Below are 17122 nucleotides of genomic sequence, written 5' to 3'. Positions count from 1 at the left end.
GGAGCAGGGCTGGAGCTGCTTTGTGGTGTAATTATCAGCCCCTAATTAACTCATCCATGGAGAAACTGGGGTGTTTATCCCAAATTCTGCCTCTTTGGGATGCAGAAGGGTTTGCTTCAAGCAGGGTCACCCCAGCTCCTCCTCTTTCAGGCTGGAATTAAGGAGCCACACGGGTGTGATCCCTTCACTCCAGCTCCATGGGATGCCCTCAGAGTCTCTCCCCTATTGGATTTGTGGGGTCCCCCAATGATGAAAGGAATTGAGAATCTGACTCCATGTTGTCAGAAAGCTAATTTATTACTTTATAATACTATATTATATTAAAGAATGTTACACTAATCTATACTAAAGAATACAAAAAGGATACTTACAGAATGCTAAAAAGATAATAATGAAAACTTGTGACTCTCTCCAGAGTCCCGACACAGCTTGGCCCTGATTGGCCAAAGAGTGAAAACAACTCCCAGCAGAATGCAACGGAACAATCACCTGTGGGTAAACAATCTCCAACCACATTCCACATGAGCGCAACACAGGAGAAGCAAATGAGATCAGAATTGTTTTCCTTTTCTCTGAGGCTTCTCAGCTTCCCAGGAGAAAAACCCTGGGCAAGAGGATTTTTTCAGAGAATGTGAATGTCACACATCCCAGCCCCATCCCTCAGCTGGGAGCATCCCTGGTACCCAAACCTCCATCCAGCTCTGCTGACAGCCCCCAGATGGATGGGTGCCCACAAACCCCAAGCTCTGCACTCCCTGTATCATTCATCATTTCCATTCCTCAATTGAGGAGATTTACAGCCTGGCTGTGGGTATTTCCTGAGGCTGTTTCCTCAGAGAGCTGAAGGAGCAGGGAAGTGAATTCAGTTTCAGTGCAAACAGCTTTGTCCCAGCCCCACAGACCCAGAGGCTGCTGCTCCAAGGGTTGGCATCACCTTTAATTAAAATCAGTGTCCTGCTGGCTCTAATCCAGCAGATCCTACCCCAGGAGTAGGGTAGGAGATGGGATATCAGCCCTAGGGTGGGGCTGGGCTGAAGTCAGCGGGAATTAGAGCCCTCACAAAGGGAATCCAATGAGAATTTGGAGTTTTATGGGTGGGGAAACTGAGGCACGGCTGGTGGATGCCCATCCTTGGGAAAAACTCAGGCAAACACCTTCCCCACCTCATTAATTCTCCCCTGTAATTAGGGCTCAATAACTCAGCCTGGGATGATGCCTGGGACCCCCAGGGGCTCTCCCCTCATTCCGGATCCCTTTGGGAGCTGCTGGGGAATGGAGGGGCGATGCAAACCCCTTTTTCCTGTGGTTTTCAGGATAAACTCCCCATTTTTCAGGCAGAAAATTGGAGAATGGTGCTGTGAGGAGAACTTCAGAGGGCCCTGAAGCTCTCAGGGTGAATCTGAGGCACCTCAAAAAATGACAGGACAGGGCTGAGTTAGACAAATGTAAAAAAAATTGGGTTTTCCAGGCTGCTGTTGACCCGTCCCCGCACCTTGTTCCCTAAAACTCCCTTAAAAGTTCTCTAAAAAACCATGCCCTCATCCAAAATCCCCATTTTTTGAATTAAACCCATGGCTGAACATTCCAGAGCTCCCACCTCGCCTTTGCTCACCCTTTCCTTGGAGCTAATCCTGTGATTAGGAGCAATGGAGCCATAAATAAGTGCTGGGATCAGGGCTGGATCCCCTCAGCTGCTGGGGGATTTACCCCATTCAGCACAGCCCCGTTTGGGATTGCAGATGGTAATGGTGATCAGTGCTCCATGGATCCATAGAGGATGGGCTGGAAATCAAAATACAGGAGCTGGAAATCAAAATACAGGAGCTGGAAATCAAAACATGGGAGCTCGAGGCTTTTCCCACCATAAATCATCCTTGGGATGGGTTTCCAGCAGTGCCCGAGCTCTGAGTGATGGGAAAGTGAGGCAGAGTGGGGTCACATCTCCTTGGGCTCCCCTTTGGAACTCAAGGAGATGTGACCCCATATTAATATAATATAATATAATATAATATAATATAATACAATGTAATTTATACAAAATATATTAATACATTTTAATTATAATCTATTTTATTATCTATTATATATTAATATATTATTTTTATATATTATATTAATATAGTATAATATGATGTATGTAAAATAATATTCCCAATTGTTGATATTACCAATATTGGGGATGGGACATGCCTTGGCTTGTCTGGCCCTTGGTGCTGAACCAAACAGCTGCACTGTGGTGTTTCACCCCACAGACACTTTGGGCTGGCTGGGTGTGTGGTGTTTCACCCCACAGACACTTTGGGCTGGCTGGGTGTGTGGTGTTTCACCCCACAGACACTTTGGGCTGGCTGGGTGCTGCAGCTGGGCCCGTGGGGACAAGGCCAGGCCTGCAGGAGCTCTGGTGGTGCTGGGATGGAGCTTCCCCCCATAACAGGGGCTGCTCCTCAGGTTTCCCTCTGGCAGAGAAGCTTTAAGGTAATGGTGAAGGAAAGGAGTCGGTTCTGATGGAGGGGTTTGGATCCAGAGCTTTATTCTGGCCCACAGGCCTCTGAATGCAGCAGCAGCTCCAACAGAACTCCCTGAGCCCGTGGTTGCTGCTCCTTTGAACCCTGGGGAGAGGGGCAGGGAAGGGGCAGGGAGCCACCAAGCAGGGACAGGAGGGGAGGGACAAAGGGACAAAGGACACCTGGATGGCCCAATGCCCCCAGGGGTAGAGGGCATCCTTTGAATCTGCCAATCACTCTGGAATGCCAGGAGTGACAGACAGTGCTGGGAGGGGAAAGGAGAGGTGACTGACACACCTGGGAGGGAATTATCAGGGGAGGGACCCGGGGTTCTGAGGTAAACCCTGAAATCGCAGCACAACACCCAATAACCCCAGTCCTGCTGGCCGTCCACGGACATTCCAGCCTACCCCAACCTGTTATCCATGGAATTCCCAGCCATTCCCAGCTGCTCCTTGCCCTCAGCACCCCGGGCGTGCCCAGCCCTGATCCCTGTCCCCTCCCTGCTCTGTTGCAGGTCGCTGCTCTGGAGAGGCAGATCTTTGATTTCCTGGGATACCAGTGGGCCCCCATCCTGGCCAACTTCCTGCACATCATGGCCGTGATTTTGGGGATTTTCGGGACCATCCAGTACAGATCCAGATACCTCATGATGGTAGGTACCACCCTGGCGGTGCAGCAGTGTCAGCCCCAGGTCCCTCCTGTATCCCTGGGAACACAGAAGCTGTGAGTGCTGGCAAGTGCCCAAGGCCAGGCTGGACAGGGCTTGGAGTGGGACAGAGGGATTTGGGAGGGGTCTCTGGGAGGGGCCATGACAGGGGTGGGAATTAGAGACCTCACAAAGGAAATCCAATGAGTATTTGGAGTTTTTTTTGGGTGGGGAAACTGAGGCACGGCTGGTGGATGCCCATCCTCAGGAACAACTCAGGCAAACACCTTCCCCACCTCATTAATTCTCCCCTGCAATTAGCACTCACTAACTCAGCCTGGGGTGATGCCTGGGGCCCCCAGGGGTTCTCCCCTGATTGATGAACTTTAAGGTCCCTCCCAGCCCAAACCATTCTGTGATTTTGGGTTTCCACCATCCCAACGCAGAGCCCCTGGTCGGGCCGGGCAGGGCCGGGCTGGGGGGTGGTACAGAGGGGCTGGAGGGGGTGCAGCGGGGCTGGAGGGGGGTGCAATGGGGCTGGAGGGGGGGGTGCCCGTGCCCTGACCCCTCTCGTCCCGCAGTACGCCGTGTGGTTGGTGCTGTGGGTCGGCTGGAACGCCTTCATCATCTGCTTCTACCTGGAGGTCGGGCGCTTGTCACAGGTAACGCCCCCACCTTCCTCCTCTTCCTCCCTGCATCCTCCTGACCTCCGTCCTTCCTGTTGGCCCGCCCTTGCTCTCCTCCTCATCATTCTCCTTCTCCTCTCCTCCCTTCTCCCCCAAAAGTGCCCCCCCCCCCCAGCCCAGGGGTGCCCCAGCCCCACAGCAAAGTGATGCCGGGGGCGCCTCCCCGGAGCACGGAATTCCCGTGGCGTGGGATGGGATGGGGTGCGATGGGATGGGATGGGATGGGATGGGATGGGATGGGATGGGATGGGATGGGATGGGATGGGATGGACAAACCGACCGCTCAGAGTGGAGAGAGCGGCCGTTTCCGAACCCAAACCGAATTTCCTTTATCTCCACTGAAGGGATAGAACGGCGAAACCCGGGAATGGGATGAGCAGGGGCAGGAAGCTCGGGGCAGAGTCTGGGGCAGGGATGGGGAGGGCAGAGGTGGGAGACCCCCCCCCTGCTGTAAATTCCCAATTTTCCCGGGATTTCTGGGGCTCAGCATTCCCAGCTTTGGGACATCACCCTTTGGCCATGGGGTGAGGATGTGATGGGGCTGTGCCTCCACCACACCTGCGCTGTTCAAACTTAATTTTTACACCACAAAGAGCAAAATCTCCCGCGGGGATGGGGCACCCCCGGGTGCTCCGAGGGAACCTTTGAGCCCAGGCTCGGGGTCCCGGGGCGTCCCTCCCCGGTTCTGGGGACATCAGGGGGGCTGGGGACAGCCAGCTCCGCTTCTCCGTGCTGCCCCAAGCAGAAGAAGCCTCCTGGGTGTTCCATGGCTGGAACCTCTCCCCGAGCAGCTCCAGGTCATTTGAGGCTCTCCCGGAGCGCTGAGTGCGCAGCACGATGGGGAGAGGGGGAGGATTCCCTCCCACCGCGGGTTTTTGTGGAAATCCCGGTGCCCGTCACAGCTCCCCCTCGTCCCTGTGCCTCAGCCGCATCCTGCAGCTCCACAGACCCAAACCCACTCGCTCCCTTGTGGGGTTTGTGCTGCCCCCAGAAGCAAAAATCGTTTAATCCCAGATTGGTGATTTCCTGCGGGGGATGCTCGGCCCCAGCACAGCCGGGGGGGCACAGAGGGGCTGGGGGGGCTCTCTGGGGGATGGGGGGTCCCCAGGGGTACCAAGGGGATTCTCATGGGGTGAGGGCTCAGCCAGAGCTACCAGGGGGACCCTCATGGAGTGGGAAGGGGCAGCCAGGGGCTGGGGTTTCTCCCCTTGCAGGGGGATGCAGCCTGCCCAAGGCCACCCCACAGCTGCTGGAGAGGACCCAGGCAGAGCCCCAGAGCTTGTGAGGGGCTGACAAGGAGGGGACACGCTCCAGGGGGACCCTGCAAGGCTCCCTGGGCGTGAAATGAGGGCATGGCACCCCCAAATCCCAGGGGAAGCAGCAGGGGCTGCCCTGCATACCTGGAACATGCAGATGGGGTGCTGCCCATCACAAACACCCTCCCTGCACTCTGGTCCCGCTCTGTGGCACCCACCCTGTCACTGGGCACCCCCGGGTGCTGCCTGAGCCGATGCCCACGGTGCCAGCACGGGAGGGAGCCCCAAACCCGGGGCTGGGCTCAGGGGATGCCCTGCTCTGACCTCAGGGAGCCTCCTTGGCTTGGAAAACCCATTTACTGTCCAGCCATCCTGCAAAGAACCGTGGTCTACCATTCCTCTTCTTTCTTCTTGCTTCTTTTCTTCTTTCTTTTCTTCTTCTTCTTCTTCTTTCTTTTCTCCTTTCTTCTTCTTTCTTTTCTTCTTTCCTCTTCTTCTTTCCTTTCTTCCTCTTTTTCTTCTTTTCTCTTCTTCTTTCCTTTCTTCCTCTTCTTCTCCCTTCTTTTCTTCTTCCTTTTCTTCATCTTTCCTTCTTTTCTCCTTCTTTTCTCCTTCTTTTCTCCTTCTTTTCTCCTTCTTTTCTCCTTCTTTTCTCCTTCCTTCTCCTCCACCTTCCCCTTCTCCTCCTCTTCCTCCTCCAGGACCGGGATTTCATCATGACCTTCAACACGTCCCTGCACCGCTCGTGGTGGATGGAGAACGGCCCTGGCTGTTTGGTGACGCCGGTGCTCAATTCCCCGCTGGCGCCCGAGGATCACCACGTCATCACGGTCAGTGGCTGCCTGCTGGACTACCAGTACATCGAGGTGGTGAGCAGCGCCACTCAGATCTTCCTGGCGGTAAGGGCGCCCTGCTCTTCTCCATCCCACACCGGCAATGGGACACAGGGCTTGCAAGGGTTGCAGGATGAAGAGAGAGGCAAGAATGTTGACCTCATGTTCAGAAGGCTTGATTTATTATTTTATGATATATATATATAATATTATAACTATACTAAAAAGAATAGAGAGAAAAGTTCTCAGAAGGCTAGCTGAGCTGAGAATAGAAAAGGAATGAATAACAAAGGGCTGTGTCTCAGCAGAGAGTGAGACCCAGCTCTGCCGTGAGTGGTCAGTAAATCTAAACACCCAAGACCAATCATGGATCTACCTGTTGCATTCCACAGCAGCAGATAACCACTGTTTACATTTTGTTGCTGAGGCCACAGCTTCTCAGAAAGGAGAAAAATCCTAAAGAAAGGATTTTTATGAAAAGATGTCTGTGACAGGAATGGGACACGCAGGGTTGTAAGAATCTGTGTGTCTCGGGGCTGTTGTATAAGTCCAACCCTGCTAGCTCTGGACTCTGGCCCACACAGTCTGATATAGTAGGAGGTTCAGTAAAATCTATGTATTGTATTAAGTGGCCTTGCCCCGATCCTAGTTGCTCTAAATGGGCTGCAGCTGTGATGTCCTTAATTGGGCGGCAGCTGTGGCTAATGAAGATAACTGGGATAAAGGGGGGTGGGTTGGCTGGTCAGGGAGAGCCTTAGAGGAGCCCTGCTGAAGAAGCAGGAACAATACTGCTGTGAAGAGCTGCTTGTGAGAAAATCACCCAGAAGGTATGGGACTCTAGAAATCTAATAACAACAAGTGGTGACCCCGACGTGATAGAAAATAGGACAGCCAAGAGCTGTGGAACAGATTAGGCAGCCTGAGAGTTGCAGAAGATAAGGCAGCCAAGAGCTGTGGGGCAGCCTGAGAGATGTGGAGGTTAAGACAGCCAAGAGCTGTGAAGAAACAGGGCCTTTGAGTCGAGGAGCTGTGACAGCCAGGAGCTGTGAGAAATATGGCCTTTGAGTCAAGGAGCTATGGAGGCACGTGGCCTTTGAGTCATGGTGGGTTATATGTGTTGTAATTGTATAATTGTTAAAAGAAAAGGGGGAAATATAGGTGGCCATTGAATCTTAGTGTGTATTGTATAGGTGGCCTTTGAGCCATAGTAAAACCTATGCATTGTATAACTGGCCTATGAGTCTCAGTAAAATCTATGTATTGTATAAGTGGCCTTGCCCCGATCCTAGTTGTTCTAAATGGGCTGCAGCTGTGATGTCCTTAATTGGGTGGCAGCTGTGGCTAGTGAAGATAACTGGGATAAAAGGGGGTAGGTTGGCCAGTCAGGGAGAGTCTTGGAGGAGCCCTGCTGAAGAAGCAGGAACAACACTGCTGTGAAGAGCTGTTTGTGAGAAAACCACCCAGAAGGTATGGGACTCTAGAAATCAGATAACAACAATATGAATACAACAGTCTGAAATGAACACAGTCAAAGACGAGAAGAGCTCTTCTCCACGTGGGGACGAGTGTCCTGTTTATTGTCCATTGGGAATGGACAATGGCCATTCTGGCTCCTGTCACCACCCAGGTGTAAAAAATGGGCGTGACATCCTTGCAGTGGATTTTTATACTTGAGGAGGGGGGCGGGGAAAGAGGACCCTGGCCAATGGGATACCCTTGGGGAGGGGTAACCAGGGGCCAGACCACCAGGGGGTACAGCAGAGGGTGCATGAGGGACAGGCCATGTGATGGGAGAGGGGAAACAACAATCTATGTGACATAACGAACTCAGTACAAATTTCCCATCACCCAGTGCAAAACAACAACTAAATAAACTATTTAGTGCAATACAACACCGGGTGGAGGGGCCGGGGTGGGCAGAGGCACCGTGGTGTCTCTATCATGCATTTCTGTCACCCAGAGAGGAGCAGACAGAGCCCTGCCACCACTCCAGGGGTGTCCCACCCCAAAACTTGTCAGATCAAGGGTTGCATGCTGCAGGGATGGAGGAATCGCTCCCTGGGAATGAGCTGCTGGAATGTGCTGCCTGCCAGGAGGGAGGGTCCCCCCGGCCGGTGACTGTCACCTCCTGTGACAGGGAGGTGGCAATGGGACACACCTGGAGGCAGAGCTCCCTAAAATGGAGCTTTAAGGGGAATTGGGGTCCCCAAAGGTGCTCCCAGCACTGTATGGGGCTCAGCACCCTCTGTGGGGTGCCAGCTCCAGCCCCACCTTGTGCAGCTGAATCCACCCAATGCTGCTGCCCCCCAAACTGCCCTGGGATGGGTTCTGGCTGCTCTCAGCCCCCAGTTCACTCCCAGTGCCCCCAGGTCACTGACAGGACTCCATGGTCACCTGCAGTGACCCCCAGTTCATTCCCAGTGTCCCCAGGTCACTCCCACTGACCCCCAATTCATTCCCAGGGCCCCTGGGTCACCCCCAGTGCCCCCCAGTTCACTCCCAGGACCCCCAGTTCATGCCCATGGTCAGTCCCAGTGCCCCCTACTTCTCTCCCAGGACCCCCAGTTCATTCCCAGTGTCCCCAGGTCACTCCCAGGCCCCCAGCCGTGCCCCCACTGGCACTGTGCCCATTGTGCTGCCCATGCCCCCATAACCAGCCTCTCCCTGCCCTGTTTCTCCCCAGCTCTTCGGCTTCGTCTACGCCTGCTACGTCAGCAAAGTGTTCCTGGAGGAGGAGGACAGCTGTGAGTGCCTTGGCTGGGGGGACAGGGGGACAGTGTCCTTGCTGGTGCCACCCTGAGTGGGATGGCAGCTCCCAGAGGGGTCTGGGGAAGCGATGCCCGGGTCCCAGGCAGCTGAGGAAATCCCTTTAATTGGGTTTTTGCCCCATTTACCCATCCCTGGTGAGGCAGAGCTGCTGGACTGTGATGGGGTCGCTGTCACCTCCCTCCTCCCTTGGCAGCCACAGAGATTTGGGGACACTGTGTCCCCCAGGCTGTGTCCCCACCGCCAGGATTTCACCCCAAACCAGGGGAAACAGCATTTTAGGCAAAATGAAGGCTGACTTTATCCAGTCTGTGCTGCTCTTCCTGATCCCACCCCGATCCCTGCAAACCCCCCTCGGGGAGCACCCTGGCCCCTGAACCAGGTGGTCGAGGCTGAGGCTGTCCAAGGGCATTAAAAGCTCATCTGCCATTAATTAATTCCCACCAGCTGGCAGATCCCTGCAGGGCTGGGCCACAACCACCGGGATGTGCTCCTTCCCTGGGCTCAGCACCGGGATCAGCACCGGGATCAGCACTGGGGTCAGACCAGGCTCAACACTGGGATCAGACCGAGATCAGCACTGAGCTCAGCACCAGGCTCAGACCAGGTTCAGCACCAGGCTCAACACTGGGATCAGCACCAGGCTCAACACCGGGATCAGCACTGGGGTCAGACCAGGCTTAGCATTGGGATCAGACCAGGATCAGATTGGGCTCAGCACCGGGGTCAGACCGGGCTCATCACCAGGCTCAGCACTGGGATCAGACTGGGATCAGAGGGGTCTCAGACCGGGTTCAGGACTGGGGTCAGACCAGGCTAAACCAGAATCAACCTTGGGCTCAGCACCAGGATCAGCACTGGGCTCAGCACTGTGATCAGCACACCCCCCCCCCCCCCCCCCCATGCCCACAGGTGGTCCCAGCCCAGCCTGGGGTGCAGCACTCCTGTGTTTTCCCTCCTTTCCCATGGAAATAAAACATTTCCATGAGGAATTGGCCTCTGCCTGGGGGAACAGCTCCTTTCCAAAGGGTTTATCCAGTGCTGGTGGCTCTGGAACGCGTTTGCACTCCCACAAACTCTGCATCCAACACAATTTTAATATTAATGCTGCCTCAGCCCAGGATGCAAATGCATCTTTTTAATGGAATATCTTATTAGATTTGAAATGGATGGATGGCGTTAAAATTGAGAGCTGGTGGAACACTGAGTCAGGAAGGGAAATATTCCAGGAGAGGGGGGCTCTGCCCTTGAGCTGTCAGCTCTTGGGCACCCATGGATAACCCACCCCAGTGTGGGATTTGGGAACTTGGGTGCTGCTGGGGATCCTGGAATGATTGGAATTCCCAGCCTGCCTGCACCTGGAATCCATCCCTGTGCTGGCTGTGCTGGGGAGAGAGGTCAGGTCTGGGGAAACACGGTGACCTCCAGTGATCCCTTCTGATCTGATCCAGTTAGTGGTCCTGATTTATTCCCTCGGGAATGCAGCACCGGGATCCCCTTGGATGCTGTGGTGGGTCAAGATCACCGAATCACAGGATGGTTTGGGTGGGAAGGGACCTGAAATCCACCTCCAGTGCCACCCCTACCATGGCAGGGACACTTCCCACTGTCCCAGGAGCTCCAAACCTGGCCTTGGGCACTGCCAGGGCTCCAGGGGCAGCCACAGCTGCTCTGGCAATTCCAGCCCAGCCCCTGCCCACCCTGCCAGGGAACAATTCCCAATTGCCAAGATGCCATCCAGCCCTGCCCTCTGGCACTGGCAGCCATTCCCTGCCTCCTGTCCCTCTGTCCTTGTCCCCAGTCCCTCTGCAGCTCTCCTGGAGCCCCAATTTCTCCAGGTTTCCCAATTTCACACTGAGCAGTCGCATTTCCCTGGGGTGTCACATTTTGATGGGATGCAGCTGCAGCCCGGGATGTTCCCATCCCACCGGGCTCTCCCGGCACACCCCGTTTCTCTCCCGGCTCTCCCCAGTTGATTTCATCGGCGGCTTTGACTCCTATGGGTACCAGGCACCCCAGAAGACGTCGCACCTGCAGCTACAGCCGCTCTACACGTGAGTGCCGGGGTGCTCAGGGGTGCGGGACCCTCGGTGTGCCCAGACTTGGGGCTGCACATCCTCCCCGCAACTCCCCAGGCTCCACCCGGGCAGGACCAGGAGCTTTGGGGAGGATCCGCTTGCGGTTTGTGTTCGCTGGGTTTGGTTTTATTCGCTGGGTTTTGCTCACCGGGTTGTGTTCGCTGGGTTTGGGTTTGATCGCTGGGTTTGGTTTTGGTCGCTGGGTTTTGTTCGCTGGGTTTGGGTTTGCTCATTGGGTTTCAGTTTGCTGGGTTTCTGTTCGCTGGGTTTGGTTTTGCTCGCTGGGTTGTGTTCGCTGGGTTGTGTTCGCTGGGTTTGTGCTCGTTGGGTTTGTGCTCGCTGGGTTGTGTTCGCTGGGTTCTGCTCGCTGGGTTTGATTTTGCTCGCTGGGTTTTGCTCATTGGGTTTGTGTTCGCTGGGTTTTGCTCGCTGGGTTTTGCTCGCTGGGTTTTGCTCGCTGGGTTTGGTTTGCTGGGTTTGGTTTGCTGGGTTTTGCTCTGCTCGCTGGGTTTTGCTCTGCTCGCTGGGTTTGGTTTTGCTCGCTGGGTTTTCTTCGCTGGGTTTGGTTCTGCACACTGGGTTTGGTTTTGCTCGCTAGGTTTTGCTCACTGGGTTTGGTTTTGCTTGCTGGGTTTTGCTCACTGGGTTTTGCTGGCTGGGTCTGGTTCTGCTCGCTGGGTTTTGCTCGCTGAGCTCCCCTGCCATGCCCGGGGACCATCCCTCCCTCCCTCCCTCCCTCCCTCCCTCCCCTGATAAGCGCTGCCGACTCCTCCTCGCTCTCTGTTCCCGCTAAGCCGAGCTCGATAAACACCCCAGCGAGATAAGGCTCGCAAATCTAAAGGGATTAACCTCGAGCAGGCTCTGCCCGCTGCCAAAAATTAATTATGTTTAAGCCTTGTATGCAAATTGGAGGGCAGGCGGTGCCATTGGGGAGGCAGAGAGGGGCTGGGGGGGGGACAAATCCATCTGTGACACTGCTGGGTCCTCCCTGGGGACACTGCTGTGGTGGGGGGAGCACCCATGGGTGCTGTGCCCCCTTCACGGCGCTGGGAGCCCCCCGGGTGTGGGTGGGACATGGATGGGGACATGGATGGTGGCATTGGCACCTCCTGGCACATCCTGGGGGTTACTGGGGGTAATCCCTCACCTTGGGGGTCCCAGCAGTGTTGTCCCATGGATGGGACACGTCCCCTGTGTCCCTTCAGCCCTGCTTGGGTGGGACTGGGCAAAGAACCATGGGCAGAGGGACAGGAGAGCCTTTCCTGACCCCATGTCACCCCCCAGGGCACAGGGGACCCTGTCCTGTCCCCATGTCACCCCCCAGGGCACAGGGGAGACCCCCACGTCACCCCCAGGGCACAGGGGAGCCTGTCCTGACCCCATGTCACCCCCAGGGCACAGGGGGTGCCAGGGGGTGCTGCAGGCCCAGCAGACCCCAATAGCTGTGGGGTCACGGCTGAAAGCTGCAGGATTTGGGAAAATCAGCTCAAAAATGGGTTTGAAATGCTGGGGACAGCAGCTTTGGACACACGGGGGACACAGAAGCTGCTGGCACAGAAGGCTGGGGCTGTGTCACTAGGTGGGGACACCTCGGCTCCTGGGTGTCCCTGTCCCTGTCCTGGGGGGTTGTACCCTCTCAGTGTCCCCCTGGCACTGCCCCAGCTGCCAGGGACCGGGCTGGGGCGTTGGGTGACACCAGGACACTGTCACCCCCCTGCCAGCTCCCCCTGTCCCCAGCAGCTCGTTAATGACCCACTGAATAATTAATTAATGCAGTTGTCATTTCCATGTCCCCTCCATCCCCCTGTCAGCAGGGGCAGCTCAGGGACTCGGGGGTGCCCCTGTCCCCAGAGGAGGGGACAGGGAGGGGACATTGGGGTCCACTGCTCCTCTCACTGGCCAGGGGACAAACAAGGGCTGGCCTGGCTCTGTGGGGCAGGTCACTTGTGTCCCCAGGGTCACTCATGTCCCCAGGGCCAGCCAGGCTGCAGCAATTACAGCTCATTCTGCAGCTTCTAATTAGCTGTGATTTAATTAACAAACATGTGGGGAGGTCCAGGAATAAGTACAACATTATTATTATTATTATTATTACTATTATTATTATTATTATTATTATTATTTAATATTATTATTATTAATCAATAGTCAATATTAATTATTATTTTTATATTATATATATTAAATATGCGGTTTTTTGTTTGCTTTATTTTTATTTTATTATTCTATTGCTGTTGTTAACAATAACAACAACAATAAGGAAAACCTGTGCTATAACAACGGTTTAATAATTGAAATTGAGCAAAATATAATAACAAGAATAACAGCAGAAGTAATAGTGGTAATAGTTGTAGTAGCAAGTGTATTATTATTATTAATAAAAATAAAAATAGATACGACAATAATAGGGAGAACTTGTGGGGTAACAACAGTTTAATAATTGAAGTTAAGAAAAAGATAAGAATAATAGTAGGAGGAAGAGCTGTATTATTATTATTAATAAGAAGAAAAATATCAACAATAACAGGGAAAACCTGTGTGGTAACAACAGTTTAATAACTGAAATTAAGGAATATATAATAACAGGAATAATAGTAATAGTAGCAGTCATAATAGTTGTAGGAGGAGCTGTATTATTATCAATAAAAATAGCAACAACAATAACAGGGAGAACCTGTGGGGTAACAACAGTTTAATAACTGAAATTAAGCAAAAGATAACAATAATAATACTAGCAATAGTAGCAGTAGCAACTGCATTATTAGTACTATTAATAATAACAACAATAAAATTAGTAATGATAACAACGATTGCAATGCTGATTGTAACAACCATAATAAAAATAAAATCCAAAATCAAAAATAAAAATAAAATAAAAAAATAAATAAAAATAAAATCATAATAGACACACCAAGAAGAGAGAGTAATGAACCCCAGGAACAACAATAAAATTATTAATAATAACAATGATAATAATGCTGATTATAATAACAACAATAATAAAAATAAAACCCAAAACAAAAATAAAAATAAAAAAAATTTAAATTAAGAAAATTAATTAAAAATTATAATAGGCACACCAAGAAGAGAGAGGGATGTCCCATGTGAGGGGACACCAGCCCCGCTCCCCAGCCACTCTGTGACATTTTTAGGGGTGGAAGAGAGCAGTGACCCCATGAGAGGTCCCTGTCCCCATCTGGCCGCGGCTCTTTGTCCCATGGGGACACGCCGTAGGTCTCTCCCAACCCTTCTCGTCCCCTTTTTGTCCCTTTGTGCCTCTTTGTCCCTACGTGGGGACACCCGCGGGCTCTCTCCCAACCCCTTTCTCCCAAAGCCTTGGAAGAAAGTGGAAGGAAAAAAGGAGTTTCCTGGAGTGTCCCAGCTCCCCAGAATCTCCTCTTTGTCCCTTTGTGCCTCTGTCCCCACATGGGGACACGCTGTGGATCTCTCCCAGCTCCTCCTGTCCCCTCTTTGTCCTTTTGTGCGTCTTTGTCCCTATGTGGGGACACACCGTGGGGTCTGTTCCAACCCCTCCTGTCCCCTCTTTGTCCCCAGTTGGGGACACACCGCGGCTCTCTCCCAACCCCTGCTGTCCCCTCTTTGTCCCCACATGGGGACACTCCACGGGCTCTATCCCAGCCCCTCCTGCCCCCTCTTTGTCCCCACATGGGGACACTCCACGGGCTCTCTCCCAACCCCTGCTGTCCCCTCTTTGTCCCCACATGGGGACACTCCATGGGCTCTCTCCCAACCCCTGCTGTCCCCTCTTTTCCAGCTCGGGATAAGCGGACCCAGCGGCGCCAGGACCCCGCGGTGCCACCACCCTCTGATGCCACCACCCCGGGCGCGACGGGGCCACCACGGCGATCACCCGGGACACGGCGGGGGCTGTGCCACCCCCTGGGCACCCCCTGCCCGCCGTGGGGACGCGGGGACAGCGCGGAGGTGGCAGCGCTCACGGACACCGCTGGATGTGTTTGTCCCAGCCTGGCTTTTCCTTGGAGCAGCGGAGTTCGGGACAGGGACAAGGACAGGGACAGCACCGCCCTGGGGACAGGCAGGGTTGGGACAATGTCCTGACACTCCGGATCTGGCTCAGACTGGCTCCGAGCACGGGATTTGTGCTTCCACAGGAATTCTCCCACCGGGATGAAGCAGCAGTGCCAGGACTCGCTCTGGGACGCTCCGAGCAGTCGGATCCGACCCCAGATTTGGGGACACGGGGGACACACGGGACCCTGAACCTCCTGCACCCCCTCCCTGCCACGTTTTGGGGCCTTGCTCCGAGCTGGGAGCCCCGAGGCTGCTGTGGCCCCTCCCCGGCCCTTGGAACGATCTGATGAATGTTTTGGGTTTTGCTTTGGGATTTTTTTTTCTTCCAATCATTTCTTTGGGTTTTTATTTAATTTAAAGTGCCTGAGTAGACTCTGGCTGAGCAGACCCCCCCTCTCCAAGGCTGACACCGTGCCTTCAGCAGGGCTGGGACCCCCAGGGCCCCCCAAACCTCACCCAGGGCTGGGGGTCCCACCCTGGTCCCTTCATCCGTGGGGGGCTCGGTGCCAAATCCATCCATCAGCTCCAGTGGCACAGGGACACCGGCACTGGGGGAGGATTTTGGGGGGTGTGAGGTCGGTTGCTTTGCAGGAGGAAGATCAGCTGGGAAGGAAAAGCCTTGGAAAGAATTTGAAGGAAAAAAGGAGTTTCCTGGAGTGGCCCAGCTCCCCAGAAGCTCCTCGCTCTCCTTTCCGTGGGATGAGGCTCCTCCAGGATCCTGGATCTGCTCCCAAGCCCACCCTGCCCCCCTGGGAGGGAGCTGGGGAATTTGGGTGGATTTCTCCTCCCAGCTGCTTCTCCTCCAGTGCCAGGGGAGTTTTTTTACACCCTGGAATGGTTGTTTGGCCCTTCCCCACAGGGAGCCCTGGAAGCGCCAGGACCTGGGGCTGGGATGGGCTGAGCCACCTCCAGCCAAGCTGTGAACTCTACAGGCAATAATTTTCCACCCTTTGCCCCTCTTTTTTCCATGGAAAATTGTGGTTTTTTTCAGGCAGTGATCCCCCTCATCCCCCAGAACACATCCCCATCCCCAAGCCCTGGGGCCAGCAGCATCTCTGGGGTTTATTTTCCTCTCTAGGACCAAGGATGCTGCACTGACCTGCTCTGGGATGGGGTGGGATGGGATGGGATGGACACACAGACACTCCCCATGTCCCAACCCTTCCCAAAGCCAGCAGGAAGAGCTCACTGCATTAAATCTCTTGGGAAGAGCCTCCCTCCCTGCCCTGGGCTCCACAGGGGCCGGGCACGGCGCTCCAGGACCTTGGGTGTTTCTGTTCCGTTGGCTTGGTTTTCTATGAGCCCAGCTTTGTAACGTGAATCGAGGATTTCTTTTCTATTCTGTAATTATAAAAGTCAAAGGAAAGTTTCAGCTGGTGCTGTTCTGCTTCGGGGCACTTCCCTTCCCCGGACAGCTCAGGTGATTAAAGTGGGGGTGGGTTTTAATTTTTTTTTTTATTCTTTTCTCTTTTTCCCTTCCTTAACACTGTCACCTCCCTCCTCAGGGCTCTGAATGCCCCAGATTCCCTCATCTTATATCATGGAATGGTTTGGATTGGGAAAAGAGCTTAAACCTCATCCAGTGCCACCCCTGCCATGGCAGGGACAGCTCCCACTGTCCCAATGTCCAGCCTGGCCTTGGGCACTGCCAGGGCTCCAGGGGCAGCCACAGCTGCTCTGGCAATTCCAGCCCAGCCCCTGCCCACCCTGCCAGGGAACAATTCCCAATTGCCAAGATCCCATCCAGCCCTGCCCTCTGGCACTGGCAGCCATTCCCTGCCTCCTGTCCCTCCATCCTTGTCCCCAGTCCCTCTGCAGCTCTCCTGGAGCCCCTTCAGGCCCTGCAAGGGCTCTGAGCTCTGCCTGGAGCCTTCTCCTCTCCAGGGCAGCACCCCCAGCTCTCCCAGCCTGGCTCCAGAGGGGCTCCAGCCCTGCAGCAGCTCCGGGGGCTCCTTGATTTTGGAGGCTTCAGGGCTGGGGCGGCTCTGTAGGTCGGTTCATTCCATGACCAAAGCACTCCAGCATCCCACGGACCCCCAGCAGGGGCGTCCATCCCTCTGAGCTCCTCCCCAGCCAGGTGGGAGGGGTGAATCCTTCTCCTGCCCTACCACGGATCTGCCTCTTCCCCAACAACTTCCCGTCCCATCCCGGCCCAGCTCAGCCCGGTCCAGCCCAGCCCATTCAGGCTCCGCAGCCGGGCCAGGCACGCCGGGCCATCCTCCAGAGGTGGCGGAGCTGCAGCTTCGCCCTCCCAGGAAGGGCGGGAGAGCATCAAACCGGCGGCTGGAATGGACTCC

General features: G+C 54.5%; 1 protein-coding gene across 1 annotated transcript in view; it reads left to right on the top strand.

The window, feature by feature from the left end:
- NKAIN1 (sodium/potassium transporting ATPase interacting 1) overlaps positions 1-14617 on the top strand; it is a 35379-nt gene extending 20762 nt beyond the window's left edge. The window contains exons 2-7 of the mRNA XM_054292460.1: positions 3022-3159; positions 3735-3815; positions 5797-5994; positions 8612-8672; positions 10667-10748; positions 14548-14617. Of these exons, the coding sequence (XP_054148435.1) occupies positions 3022-3159; positions 3735-3815; positions 5797-5994; positions 8612-8672; positions 10667-10748; positions 14548-14557 (570 nt within the window). The 3' untranslated portion in view covers positions 14558-14617. The remainder of the gene's footprint in view (positions 1-3021; positions 3160-3734; positions 3816-5796; positions 5995-8611; positions 8673-10666; positions 10749-14547) is intronic.
- The last annotated feature ends 2505 nt before the right edge of the window (positions 14618-17122 follow it).

This window comes from Melozone crissalis, unplaced genomic scaffold (genome assembly GCF_028551555.1).
Source record: "Melozone crissalis strain CALT ecotype California unplaced genomic scaffold, PUWL_Pcris_2 ptg000111l_1, whole genome shotgun sequence".
Lineage (NCBI taxonomy): Eukaryota > Metazoa > Chordata > Aves > Passeriformes > Passerellidae > Melozone > Melozone crissalis.
Note: the sequence above shows the minus strand (reverse complement) of the source record. Positions and strands in the feature narration are given on the sequence as shown.